This window comes from Carassius carassius, chromosome 9 (assembly GCF_963082965.1).
Source record: "Carassius carassius chromosome 9, fCarCar2.1, whole genome shotgun sequence".
In the NCBI taxonomy this organism is placed as follows: Eukaryota; Metazoa; Chordata; class Actinopteri; order Cypriniformes; family Cyprinidae; genus Carassius; species Carassius carassius.
The window spans coordinates 11,518,017-11,543,842 of record NC_081763.1 but is presented as its reverse complement, the minus strand read 5'-3'; the positions used below and the strand labels follow the sequence as shown (position 1 = coordinate 11,543,842).

At 37.9% G+C, this 25,826-nt stretch overlaps 1 protein-coding gene across 1 annotated transcript; it reads left to right on the top strand.

Moving 5' to 3' along the window:
• Nucleotides 1-21,599: 21,599 nt before the first annotated feature.
• On the top strand, nt 21,600-25,405 carry LOC132148551 (beta-1,4 N-acetylgalactosaminyltransferase 1-like). Its single transcript, XM_059557239.1, has 11 exons — nt 21,600-21,739; nt 21,841-21,870; nt 21,993-22,145; nt 22,243-22,349; nt 22,635-22,672; nt 23,094-23,274; nt 23,419-23,505; nt 23,592-23,773; nt 23,888-24,031; nt 24,448-24,676; nt 24,882-25,405. The coding sequence occupies exons 1-11, from the start codon at nt 21,615-21,617 to the stop codon at nt 25,061-25,063; spliced, it is 1,458 nt and encodes a 485-aa protein (XP_059413222.1). The 5' UTR covers nt 21,600-21,614; the 3' UTR covers nt 25,064-25,405.
• The last annotated feature ends 421 nt before the right edge of the window (nt 25,406-25,826 follow it).

Below are 25,826 nucleotides of genomic sequence, written 5' to 3'. Positions count from 1 at the left end.
GTTGCACAGGCTGGGCTTTAAACCTCTGGGCCCGTATTCATAAAGATTCTAAGAATCCTCTCAGAAAACTCTTAATTTAGCTTAAAAACTTTTACGTAGGAGTCTTGGCTTAAGAGCGATTCGGGACCGATCTGAGAGCAACTCTGAGTAAGGAAAAGACAAAAACTTTCATCTTAGTGAGGAGGCGGGGTTGACCCTGTTGCTATGTATGACACAATCTTTTGAAGACTGTGATTGGTTGGTTGTCCAAGAAGGAAAAAAAGAGTGATTTTAAGTATTGAGAGTGAGGAGTCACATGCTGATTTGGGTTGATTTGGGAGGGGTCTGAGCAGTTTGAATGTTGGTTGTAATGTATCAAACTGGACAGAGGAACAGTGTTTACTGTTGGCCCAGTTAGTGGATGAACACAAGGCCATTCTTAAAGGAAAATTCGGGCCGGGTTTCACAGCAAGGGACAAGAAGCAGACATGGGAGCATATAGCACAAACTATTAACGGTTCATTACCCCTGCTTGTACCCACATATAAGCCTGCTATATTCATAAATGCAGTTTTTTGAGCCTACAAGGTGGGAATGTCCAGTGGAAACGAAATGAACTGCGACACAATAAGATGTTCTGAAAGTGCTGTAATTGTTTGTGTGATCACTCTGCTTACAGAAGGTTGTGACAGACCCAAATCATCACTACTGCATTGTTGCATTTCCCCAGTTGCCAAATATCGTAATGTAGTGATTCATTTCTGGCGCTATGGCATTTCTGCGCTGTGTCGGAGATGTTAGCACGTCTCTAATAAGATCAGTTACAAACATGATCTCGTCTGTGCTCCTAACAAGTTTGACCTTAAGACCTCTTTTAAGGGTTAAGATGCTTTCTGAATTACTTTTTTCTTTACTAGGATTTTTTCTTTAATTTTAAGAGTAAACGGCCACATTTCTAAGAATTTTCTTAGAATTTTGTCACTAGGAGCTACTTTTTGCATTAAGATTGTTTATGAATACGGGCCCTGGAGTTTAAGCAGATTTGTGTGGACAGAGAAAGTGTAAAAATCCAGGTCAGTGAGTGTTTGGCACCATATGGAGCTCTCACTGACAGCAGATTACCAAACGGGAACATCATGTCTCTATCTTCAGGGAAATACCAGCTTTCAAACTGGATCCACATGGCCAAAATACGACTGTGTTTGCTCCTTTCTGTATTACATATATGCACAAGGACATACTCGAATGTTTTAGCGAATAATGTAATAGGTTGAACTAACAAATTTGACCACTGCCAAAAAAAAATGTATATTTTTGAACATCTGTCAGTATTTGTTTTGATGTTATCTTAAAATGATTTGTTTCAATTTTGCATTTTTATGTTTTGATTAATTACTAGCTTTAATTAAACTCACAACCCCTTCACGAGCCCCAGTTTGGGAAACATTGACGTAATGCAATCTTTAATGCACTTCATTATGTTAATTACAACAAATTTAGGCCTAATATATTTTCTTTTTCTTTGTGTTTTTATAGCCATATGGTACAGGATTTTCCCATTTAAATCAATCTGATAAACCAATTAGGTCAAAATCTGTATATAGAATACCTTTAAATAAAATATATATTTTATTAAAAAATAAACATAATTGACATAATTGAAGTACAATAAGATGTTAAACTGTAATATTAGATTAAATGTTAAAATCATTATGTAATATATTTTATATATTTATCTTTTTTTATAAATTCCTCCTAATATATTTTTTAAATAGCTTATAAAATATAACTAATAATGTGTTATTCCAATTGTATATATTGTAAGTATATATTAAATATGAATTTATACATGCAAATTATTTATGAATTAATTTGTAAATATATTCATATAAATATAAATATTGTTTTTAAAGTTGCATGGTTCTTGTCTCATTTTTAAAAAAAAGCTTATAAAATAACACTTTCAGCCTATTTTACAACTCTATATTAATATAATACTAATATCTTGATGCAGATATGTTCTTTTAGTAAACTTTTATAAGCTATAAATGTATATTAAATATCAATTTATTCATATAGATTATTTCTTATTAATAAATTAGTTTGTAATAAGTATAAACATAGTTTTAAAATCAAAAACAAGTCAAAAATGTTTAAGTGGCATATTTGTACATTGTAACCAGGTTTAATCAGAAGCTGAATTTGAATGTTTTATGTGAAGACTCTGCCAGCTATTCACAAACAGTCAAAGAAATGGTAAAACAATGTAAAATATTATTTCAATAATTTTTATATTTACAACTAATATATATATATATATATATATATATATATATATATATATATATATATATATATATATATATATATATATATATATATATATATATATATATATATATATATAGTGTATATATATATATAGTGTATATAATTATTTTCTACTTTAATTTATATTAAAATTGTATTCAATATATTTTAAATATATATTTTTATGTACAGCCTGAAGCTGATTTTTGCTTAGTCTGCAGGTTGACACTTCGGTGTTTGATAGCCATGAGATGGTTCAGAGTCTGGCCTTTGGGCTCTCGCTCCTGCAGCGGATGGATATGAAGCTTGTGGTGGTGATGGGATTGCTTACTGAGACTGGGCCTGAATCCTCCCTTGCCGGGACTACAGTATGATGGTGAAACACTCTCAGGCTTTAACAGAAGCACTTCAGCACAACTCAGCTAATGTGATGCCCTTCTTTAACTCAGAGGCCCTCTTACAACTGCAGCACACTCAGGACGAGAGCAGGTTTAGCAGCCACTTTAACCAAGTGATAATGGGCTGATAACGGAGTCTGTGTGTTGTCTGTCTGTGTATATCAGCAGTGATCCCCCAGTTCTCGCAGAGTGATTCCTCTGGTCTGTCCAGTGGGCCGTGATGCAGCGGGCCGCTCTTCTGTCCTCAGTCCGATCCAGGTCACAGCAGCCTCTGAAAGTCATATTCCTGAACAGCTCAGGGGGCATCTGCAACCCAAAGCACAAGGTAGGGGCAAGATGTGAATATGACTAACAGAAAGCTTTGTTTACATTTCCAAACACTCCTTTTGCCATTAATTGTAATTGTAATAATCCATTGAGATTAATGAATTGTATTAATGCAGTAAGATTTTTGTTTGCACTAGGAGTCATACTAAACTATGTGAAATAATATTTGAAGCCTAGTCACTTGTCATAGTAAGTGCTATATATATAAGCTTTCATATCATGCATTGTAACCAGGTTTGGTTTTTCAGAAAATACGTGTTTTTATTCCCTAAATAAAAATATGGTTCAAGGAATGATTGTTAACAGTGGCTTCAATAGCGTAAAGTGAACACAAGGTGGTAGTGTTGGAATTTGTTTAAATGGTTCCTTATTAAATTCATGCTTTATTTGTTCAAGTGATGGGTTTGGTGTTATTGCCTGCGCTGTCCTCACCTTCAGCCACAGGGGTGAGAGAACACACACACACACCTACTGAGACTAATAAAACTTGTCAAAGTCAAAGGACATGACTCAAATCACACGTGCCCCGGTACAGCTGCTGAATGTAGTGCATTTGACAAAGTTGACTAATAACAATTTAGAGTTGGTTAGTGATAACAGAATAGCCAATAAAAAGAGCAAACTTTTACCTATATTTGTATGTCTTACACCCTCAATGAGTCTTCGTGTTTTATCCAAGTTTCAGGTTCAGGCACCTTATTTAAAAATGGAGATCCCTTTCAAAGGTATGACATTTAGTGTTTCCTTTTTAGATGTTGCCAAATCAGAAAAAGCTCACTTTTCCTTCCATCCACCAGATGGAAGCTTTCACAGGTTGAAATGTACAGCTCAGGGTTTTCATCACCGCAGGTGTCAGGCTGGATGTCTTATTCAGAAGTACTGTATCATTATACTGTAGACCACCGGTCATTTGAAGCAAACATTTCAAGACGATGACTTCACTGTGTGTAAAAATAAATACAATTATTCATTATTCATTAGTATTATTTACTCTCAGTCATTCCATCTGACAGAAGTGACGTCAAACATAAGTTCTGGTCTGTTTTTCATGCAAAGCTATTGTAATAGTCCATGATACCTAATATGACAGCGGTTGTAAAAAATAAGCTAGCTCTATGGAAACGACCTGAATAAATATTCTTCAAAATGTCTCCAGTTCAGTGGAACAAATATCAGCAAACAGGATTAAATTGACACATGGGCGAATAAATTCTGATTTAATCATTATTTTACCAAAGTATATCACGTGAGGATCACTCTTCACACATTCAGTAGCCTAAATGACATTGACATTAATTACTTAAGTTTTACTTAAGTATTCTGGAATATGAGCTTAATGAATCTGCACACGCGTTCTGTTGCAAGTATGTGCAGCTGCTATGATTTATGACAATCTATACCTGGACAAATCTGTGGTCAGCAGCAGTAAACAAGGCCAAGGAACCGGTCAGATCTTGTGGGAGTGTGTTTATCAGGACTTGGGCAAGCTCTTCTGGAGATGCCGCGCTACAAACCTCATCGATCCCTGGTGTGTCTTGTCCTCCATGTTGTGATTCCCAGTCTTTGCCCAATTATCATGAATGTCTTATGTGCTTTCAAATCCTCAGGGATTTCTAGCACTGTGATCGCAGTTTTGTAAATGTGTATTAGATTCCAGTGTTTCTTGTCATAGTTATGCAAAAATTCGATTTCAAAAACAGTATAATTGCTATTAAATATTTTCTTATGTTTTTAAATCTGTATTTGACCTCAAAATGATCTTAAAGTAAAATCTCTGAATTTGTGGAGGCTATGCTGTAAAATGAAATTCTCATAATCTTAATTCAAATGAAGACTTTTGAAAGTCTGACAGTAATCAGCTTTTAGTGCTACGGTAAAGTAAGGGTTAGGTTTGAAAATGTTTGAAAATGTTTAACCTATTGAAAGCATTCGTTTGAACAGAAAAGTAATCAACTGTAATCGGTTACCTTTAATAAAGTAACTGAAATAGTTACACTACTATTTACATTTTAATATGGGTAACTTAGGGTAATCTGTTACCTATTACATTTCCAAATTAATTTCCCCAACACTGATCGCACCAGACGGGAAACCATTTCAAAGGTCACAAAGGTCGTGAAACAACACGAAACGTATACATCAAGCTTCACAGTGTCTTGGAGTACTAACAATTCTAATGTTGTCCCAAGCCCATAAAACACAAAAAAACTTTAAGTCAACTTCCCCAGGTCCTCATCTACATTTACTTTATGGGGAAAAAAAACAGCTTGAGCATTTAACTAAACATCTTAATTTGTGTTCTACTCAAGAAAGTGAGTCACATGAGTTCGGAGTAACAGAAGTTTATTTAGCCCATTTCAGACACTTATGGTTTCTTAAATCCAGTATGTCATATAGCATATAGAGACAAATTGTGAGTCTACAGTGCAAATTGCAGAGAGAAATACTGGTGCTCACAGAAGGGGTGAGGAAGTGATATTTGCATTTCACACTTGTATTTCCACTTTGGCTCTTTTGTGATTTTAATGAACAGTTATTCTGGTTGGGGGTGTCATCTCTAGCAACATTTGGAAAAAGACGTTTGCAACATGTTGCAGACAGGATGAGATACAAAGAGGTGTTTTTACAGCAGGACATTATTTAGTGCAAAGAAATAAATCAATATAGTCATATTGGTAGTCCTTTTTGATGCGTGAGACAACCCCACCCAAAGGCAGTCTTTGATTGTTATATTTATTTATTTAGCTATATAAATAACGTGAGAGATCGTTTTCCTCCTAGTAGTCTTTGATGCAGGTGCTGCGTTTTGCTGATATATGACAGCCTAACAGGTATGTATTCATAATTCGCTGTTGCTCTACTTATACCTGCTTCTTCATATGATTTATCGCTGTACAGATTTAAATGATTGTGCACTTTTAAATAGTTTCAAATAATTTTGGAGGTCGACAGTACAGATGAAAACTGTTTAAATCTGATTACTTTAGACTCAAATAAACAATAGGGTGTGCGAAGCCTAAATATGTTTTTACTAAAACCGATGTATTGTATTTTAACTAAATAATGTTAATCTGCTTGTTAAATTGTGGCTTGACGAATACTGTGTCCAAGCCTCCACCCTTTAACATTTAGGAGCATCATTCATACATTTCACACACCTTTAGGCATGGCCGTGACTTGGGACTGAAATTACTGAATATTTTTTAAATAAATAGTATTTTTAATTCAAAAGTGCAAAGGCAAAATAAACTAAATTTCATTTTGTAAATAGATAAACGGATATTCAGCTTTCATAAAGTCCACCAATTGCAGAGAAATCTAGACCCAAAGAAAAAAAAAGGATGCTGTGCTTGGTTGCAATCTGGACCTGGAAGCTTGTTGCGCAGATTTGAACCAGTTGTATTGGCCAAAGTCCTTTTAAAGCCAAGTCATTGATTTGAAATGAGTTGACCTAAAATCACCCGAATCACAATTGATCAGTCAAACAAGATTAGTTTTAGAATATGGGTGCATAAATTAATTTTTACTTTTAGAACGCAGTTCTGCGTTTTTTCTCTGAATGATGTTGTGTGCGTGTATTTTATTTCCTGATGAGAGCAACATCTGTTTCCAACTCTTCAAGTGCACATTCTACTGTGTTTTTTTCTAGAATTACAATTTCAATTGGAGTTAATTGTTACAAGTAGCCTATATTTTGTTGAATTAACAAATAAATCACCCAACGTGTAATCATTAACTGCTTTAAAAAAACATGATGTTAACGAAATTGTTGAAACATTTGCAATTTGCTCTGTACGAATGACAACGTTACAGCACAGCGTAATTAGCCTTCATAAACAACGAATAAAATACTGGAGAAACTGTGAATTAAAGGGTTAGTTCACCCAAAAATCAAATTTATGTCCTTAATAACTCACCCTCATGTCGTTCCAAACCCGTATGATCTCCATTTATCTTTGGAACACAGTTTAAGATATTTTAGATTTAGTCCGAGAGCTCTCAGTCCCTCCATTGAAGCTGTGTGTACGGTCTACTGTCCATGTCCAGAAAGGTAAGAAAAACATCATCAAAGTAGTCCATGTGACATCAGAGGGTCAGTTAGAATTTGTTTGAAGCATCGAAAATACATTTTGGTCCAAAAATAGCAAAAACTATGACTTTATTCAGCATTGTCTTCTCTTCCGTGTCTGTTGTGAGAGTTCAAAACAAAGCAGTTTGTGATATCCGGTTCGCGAACGAATCATTCGATGTAACCGGATCTTCTTGAACCAGTTCACCAAATCGAACTGATAATCCACAAATGACTTAAGCTGTTAACTTTTTTTAATGTGGCTGACACTAAATGTACTCAAACAGTACACTGACTGAACTGCTGTGAAGAGAGAACTGAAGATGAACACCGAGCCGAGCCAGATAACGAACAATAGACTGACTCATTCACGAGTCAAGAACCGGTTTCATCGGTTTTCAGATCACCAGTAGTTCTTTCGGACAGTTCGATTCAATAAACAGGTTGAAGAAAACGGTTCACCGGTTCTTTTGCGCTCGACGTAATGGCGTCATTGGCGATGATTGCCCTTGATTCAAGCTTTCGGTTTACCCGCGCTCATAACACTAGCACAGAATCAGTTCAGAATCAATCACCAAAAGAATCAGTTCGGTTCAGACGCTCTGTGTGTCATTCTGCTTCACGCTGAATCACACATGCGCAGTATCATCAGCTCCTCGGTTCTCGAATCGGACGCGTCTGACAGAAACGGTTCTTGACTCATGAACGAGTCAGTCTTTTGTTCGCTATCTGGCTCGGCTCGGTGTTCATCTTCAGTTCTTGTAGCATTCCCGGCTGAACAGATGCGATTCACTCTCAAGAACTGATGTTAAAGAAGAATTTATTTTCCAAAAACACCTTCCAAAACACCGTAAGAGCTGAATAAAGCAAACAAAGAACAAACATCAGACATGTGACAGCAAATTGTATACATAAATGGCTACACCATAAATAGCATTATGCAGGCTCATATAAATAGATGCCTTACAGTAAATATGAATATGAATTATTTATCTAACAATAACAATATTTAATTCAGTTAAAAGCACCTGCCAAAAATGGGTTTTAAACAATTAACAAGCTTATTTCAAAGTGCTATAATGTTACATATGACCTGTATGAATTTATAAATTGTTTTAGTTGCAACAATCTCCTTTTAAAATGCAATAAGGACTAAATGACAACAGAATTAATTTATCTATGAGATATTTTGAAAGCTGACGATCTCAATTCAGAGAGAAAAGGCTAAAACATAAAAATGACCAAATAAGGGCCTAATTTCCTGTGAATAATCGCTCAGAAGTTTAAACCTAGAGAAATGGGCAATAATACTACACTGTGTTATGAATGTGACCGTAACAATTAATCACACACTCTATATAACATATCGCTGATTTACCATCTGCATATGCTAACGACCCACTAACAACTTAGAGGAGATCGATACAATAAACACAGTCTCTCAAAGATTAGAAGACAATGGAATAAAAACGATACCTTGTGCCCTTCATCAGCCAGGAGCTAAAAGGTAGAAATCAACTCGTTTGTAAAACTATTATTCAGTCTGCAACCGTAAATTCGTCTCGCTTCACTCACTGGTAGCATTTAATGGTGCATCACATGAAAAGTGCGCCAACATACACACAGCGCGCACTTCCCTTTTTTGATGTTAGGTAGTCCATGACAACACTGCCCTCTATGGCTGGAGGTAAAGATGACGGCCCACTTCAGAGATAGGGAGATTTAATGGTCTTTTACACTCCCACCAAATCATGAGTGATTTGTATAACGTCAAGGACTATAAATTATGAATGATTTTCAAAAAATTTTTTTTTTTTTTTACCTTTAACTCAGAAACGGACAAAGTGTCCATACTATGGTAAATGTATATCAGCATTTAAGTAATACAATAAAAAGGATACACGTGGTTGTTCTCAGAAGCAGCTAGATGGTCTCTAGCAACAGGATCAGCTTCTGAACTGGGCGTTCAATGACAGACAGCTTGTGGAGTCGACGACCATCCTTCCCCAGATTCCGGTCACCAAGGCATACCTTGACTCGTCTCACAAGCCCGTCTTTATCTGTAGTAGTTTCTGTAACTCTGGCCAGCCGCCACTCATTTCTGGGCAGATCTTCAGCCTTTTCCATGACAATATCTCCCACTTGCAGGTTTCTTTTTGCTGTGTGCCAGCGCTGCCTGGTGGCGATGTTGGATAGATACTCCTTACGCCAACGACTCCAAAACTGCTCTGCAAGGTACTGAACATGACGCCACCTTTTCCTTGCATAAATGTCTTCTCTGACGAACCTGCCTGGAGGTGGTAGTGCTGGAATGGATTTCATAGTGAGCAGGTTATTTGGGGTGAGAGGTGCAAGGCTCTTGGGGTCGCTTAAGTTGTCAACTGAGAGTGGTCTACTGTTAACGATCGCCATAGCTTCATAGAAGAATGTCCGAAGTGATGCATCGTCCAGTCTGTCAGAGGACTGTGAGAGAGTTGAGCGAAGAATGTTTCTCACTGTTCTGATTTGTCTCTCCCATACCCCACCTGTATGACTTGAATGGGGTGCATTTAGGACAAAGTCACACTGCTTCTCCGCTAAGAACACTGTCAGACGATTAGTGTCAATTTCCTTTAGAGCATTTTTCAGTTCATTCTTTGCTCTTACAAAATTGGTGCCTTGGTCGCATTTGATTTGGCGCACTGCTCCCCGTAATGCAACAAAACAGCGCAGGCCATTGATGAAGGCATCTGTAGACATGTCATTTAGCATTTCTATATGAATAGCTCTGGAGCTGAAGCATGTGAAGATGAGGCCGTACCTTTTATGTACCTTCCGACCCTGTTTAGTGGCAAAGGGACCAAAGCAGTCCATACCGCAGTATGTAAATGGCGGGGATGGATTTATACGTTCTGAGGGGAGATCTGCCATTCTTTGTTCTTCTGCTGGTCTCCTGAGCTTACGACATGTCACACAGTGATGCACATGGGATGCTACTGCTCTGCTCATTCCTGGAATCCAGAAGCCTTGTGATCTGATCTCATTTATTGTGAGGCCCTTTCCTTGGTGCTAGACATTCTCATGACATTGAGAGATTATCATCTTTGTTATGTGGTGATCTTTAGGAATGACAACTGGGTGTTTGACTGAACTGGGTAGGAGCGCATCGCAAAGTCTTCCTCCCACCTTGATTACTCCTAGATCAAGAAAGGCATCAAGATGATACAGCTTGCTACGAGGTGACAGCTGGGCCCGCTTTCTCAAGAACTTGATCTCCTCTGAATAGGTGTTTCTCTGCAAGTCCTTAATGATGATGCGTTCAGCATCTTGTCGTTCAGCTACTGTACTGTGATTTCTGGACTTATCTCCTTTGGCTCGGCGGACGAGGCGAGCTACAGCTTGCACAGCTCCAGAAAATGAAGATAGCTTTGCCAAGCGGTCTGAGAGGCACTGATGCTTCAGTCCTGCTGTTTCTGCACTCATTGTCTGAGCCCGTCTTACTTCAGGATCTCAAATTGTTAGTGCAGTGTCAATATCCGCAACAGGAGGTATATACTTGTTCCATAAGAATTTTGGCCCTGTCAACCAATTGGATGTAAGAATCTCACCAGCATTTAAACCTCTGGACGCATGGTCCGCAGGGTTTTCATTGGTGGGAACATATCTCCACTGGTGAGAAGTAGTGTTGAGGTTTATCTTCTGCACTCTGTTCGCTACGAACGTGTGAAAGCGATGCGCTTCGTTGTTAATGTATCCCAAAACCACTTGGGAGTCGGTCCAGAAGTGCTCTTCTATGTCTATATATAATCCAGTTCCTGTTTAAGCATATTGCTCATGGCAACTGAGACGACAGCAGCTGTGAGTTCAAGTCTGGGAATAGTCTGAACCTTAATGGGATCAACTCTACATTTACCTGCAACAAGTGAACAATGAATGTTTCCTTCTTCGTTGGTAAGTCTCAAATAGGAACATTGGCCATATCCGCTGTTGCTGGCATCAGAGAAGTGATGAAGTTCTCTTTTGATGACTTTTCCAAAGTTTGCAGGCACATAGCAGCGGGAAATGTTGATCCTTTCCAAGTTCTCAAGATCAGCTTTCCATAGTTCCCACCTTGGCTGCAATTCTTTAATAAGGGGTTCATCCCAGCCTGTTCCTTTTCTGCACATTTCCTGTAGTACTAATTTTCCACTGAGCAAAAAAGGAGCAATAAAGCCCAGTGGATCATACAGTGATGCAACTGTGGATAGTATGCCACGGCGTGTTGCTGGCTGGTCTTTGAGGTCAATAGAGAATCTGAATCTGTCAGAATCAATGTGCCAGTGGATCCCTAAAGCTCTTTCTACAGGTGTGTCATCAAAGTTGAGGTCAAGTGCCTTTACATCAATGGCTCGTTCAGAAATTGGAATGCTATCCAGGACAACTCTGTCATTTGAAATAAACTTGTGTAGTCTAAGACCACCTAAGGCACACAGTTGTCGAGCTTCTCTTGCTACTTGGATGGCTTCTTCTGTGCTGGCTACACTGGTGACACCGTCATCTACATAAAAGTCTGTCATGATGAATTTTGAGCCAAGAGGATACATGCACTCATTCTCCTTTGCGAGGTGTTTCAAACCATAGTTGGCGCATCCAGGTGATGAGGTTGCACCAAAAAGATGGACCTTCATGCGGTACTCTTGTGGCTGTAAAGCAAAGTTTCCGTTTTTCCACCAGAGAAAGCGGAGATAGTTTCGATCTGCTTCTTCCACATGAAATTGGTGGAACATCCTCTCAACATCGCACATAAGGGCAATGGGATGTTTTCTGAATCTTAAAAGAACACCAGTCAGCTTATTCATTAAATCTGGGCCTTGGAGCAAGTGATCATTAAGGCTGGTTCCCCGGTACTTGGCAGAGCAATCAAAGACAACACGGAGCTTGTCTGGCTTCTTAGGGTGATACACTCCATGGTGAGGGATGTACCACGTCTCTCCACCCTTTCCTTCATCATGCACTTCTTCTGCATCACCTCTCTCAATGACCTCTTCCATAAACCTTACATAATGTTGCTTGTACTGTTCATCTTTCAGTAATTTCCTTTTAAGATGATTGAGCCTTACGATGGCAAGCTGCTTATTGTTAAGGAAGTGAGGTCTCTCTTTGAAGGGGAGAGGTATCTCGTAATGCCCGTGGTTGTTCTTCCTTATGCCTTGCTGCAGTTTGGTTAAGAAGAGGATGTCATCTTGTGAGACAGTTTTATTATCTTCACCAGCGTCTTTGAAATCATACTCCAATACCTTAATAACATCCGCTGGAGTCACTGGGGGAAGCTCTTTAATGCTGACTCTATGACAGATGGTGTTGAAGCTTTGTGATTCATGGTGTGAAGACAAGCGACCAACAATGCTCCATCCAAGGTCTGTATGGACTGCATAGGGTTCATCATCGCCACCTAATATCACCTGTTTTGGTGCCAAAGCCTTTGGGCAGCTGTAGCCTATCAGGAGACCAACCTCACAATCCTGCAGAGGTGGAATTTTGTCCACTATTGTAGAGAGATGTTTCCAGTGTCGTGCTGTGTCACAAGTAGGGATGTGAGTGCGGTTCACTGGAATGGAGTCCTTAGTATAAGCACTTGGCAGGTTGAGGACAACGGGGGAGCTATAGCCTCTTACTTTGAGACCTGACACTCTTTCACTCGGCATGACAACATCCTTTGCAGTCATTGTTGTCAACTTCCATCTCACAGGACAGGAGTCAGCTTGTAGCTGGTTGCTTAGCTCTCGATCGACAAACACAGTATCACTCTGGGTGTCAAGCAGTGCATAAACAAGTTTTTCAGAGGTTGGATTTCTCTCAGTTGATACCCACACTGGCACAATCATTGAAGTATTGGTGGATGACTCACCATTATCTACTTTGTGAGACGTAGTAGTAGTTGTCTCCGTGTCATCTGGGTTTGAGGCTAGTGCAGAGTTTGCTTTCCTTCTGTAGTTTTCATCATGTAGACACGTTGGATGTCTACCATTGCAGGTGTCACAGGATAGACGGTGACGGCAGTCTTTTGCACTGTGGCCTGGTTTCATGCAACCATAGCAGAGATGGTTCTCCTTCACATATTTTCGTTTCTCTTCTACTGACTTTGCCACAAATTTAGTACAATTGTGAATCATATGCTTGATGTCTTTGCAGAAGAGACACATTTTGAAGCTTCCTTTAGGTGGCCTTTGTTTGTTGTCATCATTTTGTTTGTTTTCCGTAGCTGTTTGGATGTGAAAGACGCTAGCTCTGTTCCGTTTGCTGTCCTTGAGGTTCCACCTTTCTGAAGTGGGGTCAGAGGCACGGAGAGCGCTGAAGGAAGTGACTGGATTACAAGCAATCTCTGCTTCCATGGACATGAAGTTCACAAAATCTATAAGCTTTGGAAAGTCATGAGTCTCAATCAGCGTCTGCGTGACCTGACGGTTCCACCGTGCCGCTGCCCAATCTGGTAATTTGAGTACTAATTTCTGATTTTCATCACAGTCATTTAGTAACTCAAGCCCCTTGACATGAGGCATAGCTTGATGACATGCATTTAAGAAATCTGAGAATTCTCTAAAACCTTCAGAATCTTTGGGCTGAATCTTAGGCCATTTGGCTAGTTTTTTTCTAAATGCCTTCTGTATGACAAATGGCTGTCCATACCGTTGGTTCAGTTTGTTCCATGCATCATTATAGGCCTCATCATCATTCCTATAGAAGATGCCATCAAGAGACTTCCGAGCTGGCCCAGCAACATACCTTTTTAAATAGTGCAGCTTGTCAGCAGAAGAAATGGCCTTTCCACCAATGAGCGACACAAATGCAGCCTTCCACTCAATGAACTGGATAGGATCACTACTGAACACAGGTGGTTCTGTTGTTGGCAGTCTGTTCAGGGCTATGCTATCTTGGACAGCCTGAGCGAGATACGATATATCAGATTTTGGAGGTGAGGATGTTGCGGTGATGTCAGTAGGGCTTGTTGCTGTGATGTTGGTAGGACATTGGATGGGAAATGGAACCATATGCTGTTGCCCTGTTATGCTTACATCCTGCTTTTCCCTTGTATTCGTGTCTGAATTATGAATGCTGGCTTCCTGTGCCATTTCTTGATCATAGGCCTGCAGTCTCGCTCTAGCTGCTTTTAGATCCTTCTCTGCCTTTAGTTTTTCTAATTCACACTTTCGAGCTTCAATTTCTGGTATAATTGAGTACTCTGCTTCTTTGGCTGCTACTTCAGCTGCTGCATCTGCCCGCTTGGCTGCAATTGACATAGCTGCAGACCTTGATGATGTGATGCGTGAGACTGTGGATCCATAGACAGAGCAAGCATAATCGTGACGGAGTAACTCACGAAGGCTGTGTTTCACATTTTCTTGATCAAAGTCCTCAAGGCATGCTATTCTGTCAAAGATGATCTTTGAAATATCTTTCGTCACAGCTTCACAAGTATCGATTCTGCGTCTTGTGTCACTGGAAGGAGCGATGTAATCTCTAATTTCTAGGTAGACGTGCATGACATCATCTCTTCCCTTCTCAAGTGCATTAATAAGTGCTATCAGTTGGCTCTCATTAACGTCTGTTTTAAGCTTTTCCCTTGTGTTGCGAGCACAGTCCTTCCATTGTTCGTATAGCTGAATCAATCTTTTCTCCTTTTTCAGGGACTCCTCCTTTTTATATGCACGCATCTTCTCCGTGGGGTTGCGTTGTCGACCAGAACGGTGAAGCTCCTCCTCTTCCATTCCGTTATGAGGCGCATCCATCTGCTGGTCTGGGTCGTTATTTCCAGAAGCGTCCATTTTCTTTACAGGGGGACAGATAAGGAGAAGCTGTTGATCTTCTGGGTGAAGCTCTTACTGTAGCATTCCCGGCTGAACAGATGCGATTCACTCTCAAGAACTGATGTTAAAGAAGAATTTATTTTCCAAAAACACCTTCCAAAACACCGTAAGAGCTGAATAAAGCAAACAAAGAACAAACATCAGACATGTGACAGCAAATTGTATACATAAATGGCTACACCATAAATAGCATTATGCAGGCTCATATAAATAGATGCCTTACAGTAAATATGAATATGAATTATTTATCTAACAATAACAATATTTAATGCAGTTAAAAGCACCTGCCAAAAATGGGTTTTAAACAATTAACAAGCTTATTTCAAAGTGCTATAATGTTACATATGACCTGTATGAATTTATAAATTGTTTTAATTGCAACAATCTCCTTTTAAAATGCAATAAGGACTAAATGACAACAGAATTAATTTATCTATGAGATATTTTGAAAGCTGACGATCTCAATTCAGAGAGAAAAGGCTAAAACATAAAAATGACCAAATAAGGGCCTAATTTCCTGTGAATAATCGCTCAGAAGTTTAAACCTAGAGAAATGGGCAATAATACTACACTGTGTTATGAATGTGACCGTAACAATTAATCACACACTCTATATAACATATCGCTGATTTACCATCTGCAAATGCTAACGACCCACTAACAACTTAGAGGAGATCGATACAATAAACACAGTCTCTCAAAGATTAGAAGACAATGGAATAAAAACGATACCTTGTGTCCTTCATCAGCCAGGAGCTAAAAGGTAGAAATCAACTCGTTTGTAAAACTATTATTCAGTCTGCAACCGTAAATTCGTCTCGCTTCACTCACTGGTAGCATTTAATGGTGCATCACATGAAAAGTGCGCCAACATACACACAGCGCGCACGCCCGCTGAACTTCCCTTTTTTGATGTTAGGTAGTCCATGACAACACTGCCCTCTATGGCTGGAGGTAAAGATGACGGCCCACTTCAGAGATAGGGAGATTTAATGGTCTTTTACAGTTCTCTCTTCACAGAAGTTCAATCAGTTAAAAAAGTTAACAGCTTAAGTCATTTGTGGATTAATGCATATTGGAGATGCGAACCGTTTCAAATGATTCATTTTGATTTGGTGAACTGGTTCAAAAAGATCCGGTTACAACAAATGATTCGTTCGCGAACCGTAGTAGTAGTTTTTGCTATTTTTGGACCAAAATGTATTTTCGATGCTTCAACAAATTCTAACTGACCCTCTGATGTCACATGGACTACTTTAATGATGTTTTTCTTACCTTTCTGGACATGGACAGTATACCGTACACACAGTTTCAATGGAGGGACTGAGAGCTCATAATTTTGATTTTTGGGTGAACTAACCCTTTAAGGGTGGTTGGGACAAAAGGAACAGTATAACTATACAGAATTTTTTTTCTCACCTAATGAGCAAAAATAAAAACTTTTTTGTTGTTGTTGTGTCCTAGCTGTAAGAAAATGGGGTGCCCTCATTGGAGTGACATCATGCAGGTGGGCGGGGAAATTAAATGCATGAACCGTCTATGGCATGAACCGAGGAAAATTACATAAGCTTTTGCTAGTTTTCATAATAAGGTCCTAAAATTTTCATAGCTACTATATTATACAAACTTTTGATGGAAACATAAATGTGACCCTGGAGCACAAAAGCCTTAAGTCACTAGGGTATATTTGTCACAATAACAAAAAATACATTGTATGGGTCAACATTTTTCTTTTATGCCAAAAATCATTAGGATATTAAGTAAAGATCATGTTTCATGAAGATTTTTTGTACATTTCGTTAAAACTTTTAATTTTTGATTAGTAATATGCAATGCTAAGATCTTAATCTGGACATCTTTAAAGGCAATTTTTTCAATATTTCGATTTTTTTCGCACCCTCAGATTTTCAAATAGTTGTATCTCAGCCAAATATTGTCCTAACAAACCATACATCAATGGAAAGATATTTTTTTCAGCTTTCAGATGATGTATACATCTGACCCTTATGTTTTTGTGGTCCAGGGTCACAAATATGATGCACTACTACTACAAAATCCTTAAAAAGAAAAAAGAAGAAAAAAATATCATTAATATCATGTTTCTGTTTTCCAAATTAGGTTGTTTTAATTTTGTCCCATCTTCCCAAACACACTTTAGAAAATGATTTACCTTGTAATAGAGAACCACTGTATATGATCTGTATACCCTAAATCAGTGGTTCGCAACCTTATTTATGCAAGCCCTAATCAACCACAAAAATATTCACAAGCTCGATTTTTGCTAAAATAAAAATTATCAAATAGAAGTAGTTCATGTAGAAACAATAGAAACTATACTCATGTGTCTGTTAAATGTTTGTGCAGGTTAAATATGTTTGTCAAATAGTTAACTGGTGATTAGACCACCCAAAACATTTTGTTTTTGTTGTTGTTGTTTTGTTTGTTTCTTTTACCTAAAACATTTTTATTTGTATTTTTACTTGTCTCATATTTGATTTTTAAATGTTGTCAGTGACTTTTGGACCTCGAGCCTTCTTTTACCTCAGTTACATGTGTTGTATTGTATACATTTTGGATGGATTTATGAAGAGAGAAATAAAGTTAATACTGCATATAAAAGTATATTAAAGTATGAACTAACTTGTGCAATACAGTTAATATTATTTCACTACCCTAAATCAATGGGAAAAAGTGCTGTCCCAATCACCCAAACGTTGTCCCAATCATCCAAATTTTAGTTTACAGAAAAGTTCATCATTATATACATTGTTTCCTCCTGAAATTGATAATTAACATCTTCAGTAATAAAGAAATATATAATGTGTTAGGCTTATGTTTTTAATTTATGACAAGAAACCTTGCTCATGTCTGAAATTTTAAAACTATCCCAATCACCCTTAATTCACCCTAAACAGGTGCATCTCAATAAATTAGAATGTTGTGGAAAAGTTAATTTATTTCAGTAACTCAAATTGTGAAACTTATTAAATAAATTCAATGCACACAGATTGAAGTAGTTTAAGTCTTTGGTTCTTTTAATTGGGATGATTTAGGCTCACATAAAAAAAAACCCACCAAATCACAATCTCAACAAATTAGAATACTTCATCAGACAAAGAAAAAAGTTTTTACTGAATTGTTGGCCTTCTGGAAAGTATGTTCATTTACTGTACATGCATTCAGTACTTGGTAGGGGCTCCTTTTGCTTTAAGTACTGCCTCAATTCGGCGTGGCATGGAGGTGATCAGTTGCACTGCTGAGGTGGTATGGAAGCCCAGGTTTCTGTGACAGTGGCCTTCAGCTCATCTGCATTTTTTGGTCTCTTGTTTCTCATCTTCTTCTTGACAATAGCCCAAAGAATCTATGGGGTTCAGGTCTGGTGAGTTTGCTGGCCAGTCAAGCACACCACTTTTGGGAGTGTGGCCAGGTGCCAAATCCTGCTTGAAAATGAAATCGGCATCTTGAAAAAGCTGGTCAGCAGAAGGAAGCATGAAGTGCTACAAAATGTCTTGGTAAACATTTTTTTTCTTGTGTAAAATAACACAATGGACCAACACCAGTAGATGATATTGCACCCCAGATCATCACAGACTGTGGAAACTTAACAATGGACTTCAAGCAACTTGGGCTATGAGCTTCTCCACCCTTCCTCTAGACTCTAGGACCTTGGTTTCCAAATAAAATACAAAACTTGCTCTCATCTGAAAAGAGGACTTTGAAACAATGGCAACAGTCCATTACTTCTTCTCCTTAGCCCAGGTAAGACACCTCCGATGTTGTCTGTGGTACAGGAGAGGGTTAACAAGAGGAATACGACAACCTAGAAACTTCTGTGTGCGGTGGCTCTTGATTCCTTGACCCCAGCCTCAGTGCATTCCTCGTGAAGTACACTCAAATACTTGAATCGATTTTGCTTGACAATCCTTGTAAGGCTGCTGTTTTTCTTGGTTGGTTGAACATCTTTTTCTTCCACACTTTTTCCTTTCACTTTCAACTTTCTGTTAACATGCTTGGATACAGCACTCTGTTAACAGCCAGATTCTTTGGCAAAGAATGTTTGTGGCTTCCCCTCCTTGTGAAGGGTGTCAATGATTGTCTTCTGGACAACTGTCAGATCAGCAGTCTTCCCCATGATTGTGTAGCCTAGTGAACCAAACTGAAAGACCATTTTGAAGGCTCAGGAAACCTTTGCAGGTGTTTGAGTTGATTAGCTGATTTGCATGTCACCATATTCAATAAAACAACCAAAGACTTAAACTACTTCAGTCTGTGTGCATTGAATTTATTTAATACATAAGTTTCACAATTTGAGTTGAATTACTGAAATTAATGAACTTTTCCATGACATTCTAATTTACCGAGATGCACCTGTATATGCTGAGGGTCGCCGTGATTTTGCCAAGTCTTTTGATTATCCTGGATCAACATTATAGTCCAAAAATATATCCCTACCCCTAAACCCAACCCAGATTAACAAGGATGTTGATCCAGGAACATGTTGTAGGCTACTTGGTGTAATCACACTCACCATATGCTGAGGTGTGTCTTCTTCCTCCGATCTGATATGAACGGAACTTTTAAAAAGAAGGGAAAAATTCAGGGGAAATCCCAACTTTAAACAAACATCATTTTTGTTTGCGAAACTTAGCATATACAAACAGTGACTCGTTAAGAAATGTTTTCTTAATAAAAGCGTACGATAGCTTCTCCCTTTATGACGTTAAGAGCAATCCAATTATCTATCATAGATCAGTGGATCAGATGGACCTGCATGGACCCAGAAACGGAGACGCCAGTATTGGCAGGAAATGTCAGGTGTGCCAGGTGTCTGTAAACTTAGGAAAGAATGTACTGATAGAGCAGCAGATTTTGGCCTATGGCTTGAATGAGTTTCTTCTTGATTTCAGAAGCTTGGGTGGACTCTTGGGTGAACCTTGCAAAACAGCTCATACTGAACAACCCTGCTAAGGGATAATGTTGAAAAACACCTGGAGCCACGTAGTGTGTGTGGGAGTAAGGTGCAGACAATGCTACAGTATTCTTTTTATTTTGGTTAGCCTATATATTTAGTAGGCCTAAGATCAGTATGTTTTTGTTTTTTCATTTGTTAGGATTATTTTTGTTGTTTTTGATCATCGTTCAATATCAATATTCAAATCCTGGCCAGGAAGTGTCCCGTATGAATAACATATGGCCACCCTATTGAAATCGCATAATAGTCATGGATCATGCTGTAGCTTTTCTCGTTCAGATCACATTTACAATCATATTATCAAAATTAATAATAATATTATTCAATAATGTGACTGTTTTAAACGTCAGAAGATAAAAAAGTCCTCACAACGATCCCCACTTTGGTGCATCAAATTAGGAGTGTCTCAAAAGTGCAAAATCCACAGTAAACTTTTGTTTGTGAACATAAACCGGCCTTGTGTAACAATATCAGGTCACATGACTGACATTAATGATATTAATGATATAAATGCCAATTCTTCTTTCTGTTTAGAGAACCCTGAAACTTCTTTACTTTCGTTTTGCAATTGCTCTCACATAATGTTGTTGTGATTATTCTTAATTTTAACTTGAATTTACATATCATTTAATTTTTGGTTTTCATGATTGTGAAAAGGAAAGTAATATTTAATCATAAACCTTATTTTCCTTATTTATAATTTCATCTGTACTGAAAGGCTGAAGGAGCCTGGATTGTTATTGTTGCTGTCTTAATACAAACTGGATTTTGGAAATAGGATTTTAGTGTATTTTTGGTGAACCTTTCAAATATTCAAATCTATATAACTTCCTTATCATGTGATTTCATGTTGCCATGCCCAGTGTATTATGTATGCAGGAACAACAGTAGGAGAATAAAATCAGGACATTATTCCAATAAGTCTTGAGCCTGGCTCTCTCATGAGCCAACAGGCCTTAAATGTCCTAAAGTAGTACATAGTCCACTGTACCATTCATTCCTACAACAATTAAATAAGCTTGTCTGTAAGGGCATTTTTCAAATTTGTCTATTAATTATTCAAAATGTAAGTTAGAATGTTTCTTAATACAATACAGCAGGTGTGGCAATATGAGCTCACATGACCAGGAAGTTATATAGATTTGAATATTTAAAAAATTCACCAAAAATAGATGAAATCATATTTCCAAAATCAAAGCCATGTATGATTTGTGTCAGGTGTGTGTGAAGATATTAAAACTGGTGTGACATCATCGGGTCACATGACAAGGAAGTTATTTAGATTTGGAATTTTGAACAATTCCTTTAAAATAGACTAAATGTCTTTTCCAAAATCCAAGTCATGTATGATATGTTAAAAGTGTTGCTGAATGTATTACAGGTGTCATAACAACACCTGTTTCTATCAGTTAAAAGAAAATGTTGGAGTACGATGTGATAACAATGTAACAATTTGTGGTGAATATCCCATTCACAGCTTAAAATTATTAATGGTTTTCCACTTAATTCACTTCTTCCACAATTTATTTGTATTATGGTTTGCATGTTTTCAAATCTTGAAATGTGTATATTTTTTATTGTTTTTATGCACTTTTGAGAAAGTGCCTTATTTCGCTGAATGTCCAACATAAACTAACTTTACTGCACTTATAGTTCATTGGTTTTTACAACCCCAGCAAACCTATAAATGCGTCATAATCTGCTTTTGACTTCTTCCTTTCAGATAATCACTAGAAATGAATTACAGCTTTCTCTTTAAGTTATTCCTGACTGGGCTCTGTTTTACTGCACTGGGCATTTATAGTATACAAAGTGGTTTTCTGGATATTACAGATGACATAAGAAGACTGTTGCCATCAGGGTATGACCCTACTACTCTATCTTGCTCATATTTGTGTTCGGTTGTTCATCATATTGTTGTCTTGCAAATTTGTTTCATGGGCATTTTTTTTTTTTTTGCAGCACAGGGCTCCTCCAATTTTCTAAACAAAGGTCAGTGGTTAGTTATTTATTTAGAATACTATAATCTCTGTAACTTGATTTTACCTCTGTATAATTTTATATGACCTTTTATGTGTGATATTTACCTTGTCATTGCCTATGTGGTTTCACAGAGTGTATGATCGCAACATTGGGCCACTTCCCATTAAAAATCGTTCGTCTTGTTCCTGTAAAGGATATTCTTTAAATGCTCAAAATGTGCCAGTGGATGAACTGGAAGACCTTCAGAGACGTCGGTCTGAGGAGTACCGCCAATACCAGCTCAGGTCAAAGAACATTCCAGTTCTTAGTCCTTATTTCCTTTTCATTACTCTTAAATTTATTTTGGCTAAATTCTAAAAGTTCTAATTCTGTATTTCTTAGGATGGGGACAAAAATGGAGTCACTTATACTTGCCCAACCCAACTCACCCCTCCAATATCCCATCCAGGGTTTCGTAGTGGAACCTCTTGCAAAAAGTGTGATACCAGGTAAAACTCCCTTCTTCATGTGAAAGAGGTTTCTGATCTTGGCTGTGTTTAAGACTTAGATATCTTAGATGCTTAGATATCTCTTTCTACTTTTGGATGTTAGATCTTATATGTCAGAGGCCAATACATAAATTAGCAATTTACTTTGTCTTCAAAATGAATATTAACTAAGTAAGGATGTACTTTCATGAAATTTTACATCTTGGTTAAAGGAAATAAATTAATAAATAAATTACTATTTATGAAAATTAAATATGAATTGAACTGAACTGCCCATTTTCACAGGTTTGGCTCTGCATGCACAAAAAAGAAGACTATATAAGGTTTGTTTTAACATTTGTGTGGCCCATGGAGGACCTTTGGGTTTCTTTGGTTTGATGTTGTCAGTCAAGGTGGAAGGTCTATTGTATTTCGCTTTGCCAAGGCTTACAGGATCCAAATGAATATGTTCTGTGTTCTTCAAGTGTGAACTCAACACTACTGATTACTTTCTTTGTGAAAGACCTCCAGTCCTGATTATTAATGAATATCACACTGCTCATCCATTCATCTTCCACAAGGCTGTCAAACTCATTTCCTGAATAGTATAGTTCCAACCATCCTCTAAACACACATTGCATGTAGTTTTCAAATAAGCCTGAAGGGACTTGATTAGCTGAATCAGGTGCGTTTAATTAGGGTTGAAGCTAAACTCTGCAGGGCTGAGACTTTGACACCCCTGATCTACCACTTTGGTGCTCTTAGGTGACTTTGAGTGTGAAGAAAGGAGTACTCTCAGTGGAGGATGTTCTGGATGGAGATCAGGTGGAAGGACAGGGTCAAAGTACTCTGACCATCTCATCCAGCAGCCGCACACATCTGAATGATCTGCTCTCCAGAGTCACCTACACCGGCACCATCTACCGTTTGAAGACTAAAGATCTGGGTAATGCCAGCACCACCCTCTTTGTCCAGTATGTTCAGAGAATGGGTGTGAGCTACTGATTTTATTGTTTTTCTACTGTCTAGTTTACTTTTGACTTGAAATTCAATTTAGCCTACTGTAAACCACTTTTCCTTGTCTCCTTAGTTAATTTTTCTTTTGAGGACTATGAGGCCATATTTCCCATTGTTATCAAGAGATCCTCAGTTCCTGTTCTGTATGACCCAGGGACAGGTAAGACCACAAAACATGCACGTATCTGGTGTTGTATAGATTATGTATGGTCAGTGACCCTTTCCCCTTCTTTCTCTGGGTCTTAGATATTAACTCACAGGTGACCATAACAACCAAGACCTTTCTGAGATATGACGAGCTGAACATACTCATCAACAGCATCCGACAGTTCTACCCCAAAATCAAGATCATCATTGCAGACGACAGTCTGGAGCCACAAAATGTGACTGGCTACAACTTAGAGCATTACATTATGCCTCCTGCACAGGTAAATATGTTTTAAGGCTTCATTGGTACTGCTTTAATAATAGTGTGTGTGGGTCATTAACATAATGCTGTCAGGTGACAAAAATATGGAAGATCCCTTTATCTGTTTCCTCAGGGCTGGTTTGCAGGCAGGAATCTGGCTATATCTCAGGTTACCACTAAATACATCCTGTGGGTTGACGATGACTACATGTTCAATAACAATACACGGATTGAAAGCTTTGTGGAGATAATGGAGAAAGTTCCAGAACTGGATGTGGTCAGTAAAGTGATACTTTTTGTTTGTTTTTTTGCAAAGGAAATTAAAAGGTTAATCGGTGGGTCTCATTCATTAAAAACATGCATATGCACAAATTTGTTAGTGATTAAAAAAAACTGAGACTCTAGGTAGCCTTCTAAATGTGTTAAGGTATGCTCATGTTCTTCAATTCCTAAAAAGTTTCATGAGAAGTTCTTCTGTGTCTTAAATACAAATAATCCATAAAGTGATTAGCGAGTGAGACTCGTTGCTTTTCTGTGCTCACCTCTTTTTTCTTTGTATAGTGTTCATTTTGACTTGATGGTGCAAGAAAGATTGTGTGGCCTTCTCTAACTATTAACCTGTAAATAAAAAGGGATAATTTCAGCTATAGAAACAGTTCCTTTCTCTCTCTCTCTCTCTCTCTCTGTTTGCAGGTTGGCGGTGCAGTGGGAAGAAATCAGTTCTTTTTCCACCTTCAGTACGAGGAAGGGGATGAAGAGGAGGGCGGTTGTCTCAGACGATTCCATGGGAGGAGGAATCAACCAGTTCCAGGCTTTGACGGATGTTTCTTTGTAGATGGGGTCGTCAACTACTTTCTGGCACGGACAGATGCTGTGCGACGGGTTGGCTTTGATCCGTTTCTGAAGAGGGTGGCTCACACTGGTAGGTGCATCCTGGTGCTTCTGGATAGTTTATGGTTTGCACACTGAATTCTTGTTTTTCATGTTTCATGACAAAGCAAAGTGAACAAGATTTTTGGGACTGTCTTGGACATTCTTGTCTGTGAAAATATACTTTAGTATCTATCTCTCTTGAGTATATTTTTATGATTGCCCTTCTTCTGTCTCTCTACCCTAAACCCCTGCAGAGTTTTTTCTTGATGGTCTTGGAGATTTGCTGGTTGCGTCCTGCAAAGGACTTTCAGTTGACCACCAGAAGAAACACAGACAAAGCAATTACAGGCGCTTTAGGTTTCCAGGACGAGCGGATGGGAGAAACAAACTAGCCCGTCATTACTTCAAGAATTATTTGAAATGCATCAGGTACTGAGGGACTTTTGAGGAGAAGGGTGACCATTCTCCCACACAGACCAAGCTTAATTTAACCTGAGCGAACCTCATTAAAAAGAATCTATATGAGCAAAGGTTCGCCTGAGACATGTTTTGCTAAAGAAAAGAGTAGTTAAGTTTCGTGACAAATTTAAGACAAATTAACAATTCAGTCGGTGGAATCAGCATCAACAAAAACCATGAGCCAAGTTTGTGTCTTCAGGAGAACAACTGATCTCTGGGAACTAATATTTTGACCATATTAATTTATTAAACACTTTTTTTTCACATTTATTACTGTGGGTTACGGTTATGAAATAAAATAAATGCTTTTAATCCATTACAGTGCTATAAATGTGACTTTCATTCGCAATAATGGACTTTCTTTATCTGTATAGTATTATATATATATATATATATATATATAATATACATCTCAAGTGTTTTCTGTTATTTAGTTGTTTAAATGTTCATTGTAAATTTTTGTTTTGTCATTTAAGTCTTTCTGATTTCTTTTACATGGAATTGCTGATGTTAAACATGTTCTGCTGTGGTAAACAATGGCAATAATTCATCAGTAATTGGAATAAAATAATAATAATAATAATAAATGTTTAACCAGATAGTGACTCATTTTACCAAATAAGAAATAAATCCGTTAGTGGCTATTTTCACTGATTGTAAATCGAGATAGATGCTATTTACACTTTTTACACTAAGTGAAAATAGCAGGATTCTCTTCTATTTATTCTACTTATTGCAAA

Excerpts from the sequence above, each read along its gene's own strand:
- LOC132148551 (XM_059557239.1), top strand. The coding sequence starts at position 21,615 with ATGAATTACAGCTTTCTCTTTAAGTTATTCCTGACTGGGCTCTGTTTT. Across the intron at positions 23,506-23,591 it reads TCTGTATGACCCAGGGACAG|ATATTAACTCACAGGTGACC; the intron begins GTAAGACCACAA and ends TCTGGGTCTTAG. Across the intron at positions 24,032-24,447 it reads AAGTTCCAGAACTGGATGTG|GTTGGCGGTGCAGTGGGAAG; the intron begins GTCAGTAAAGTG and ends CTCTGTTTGCAG.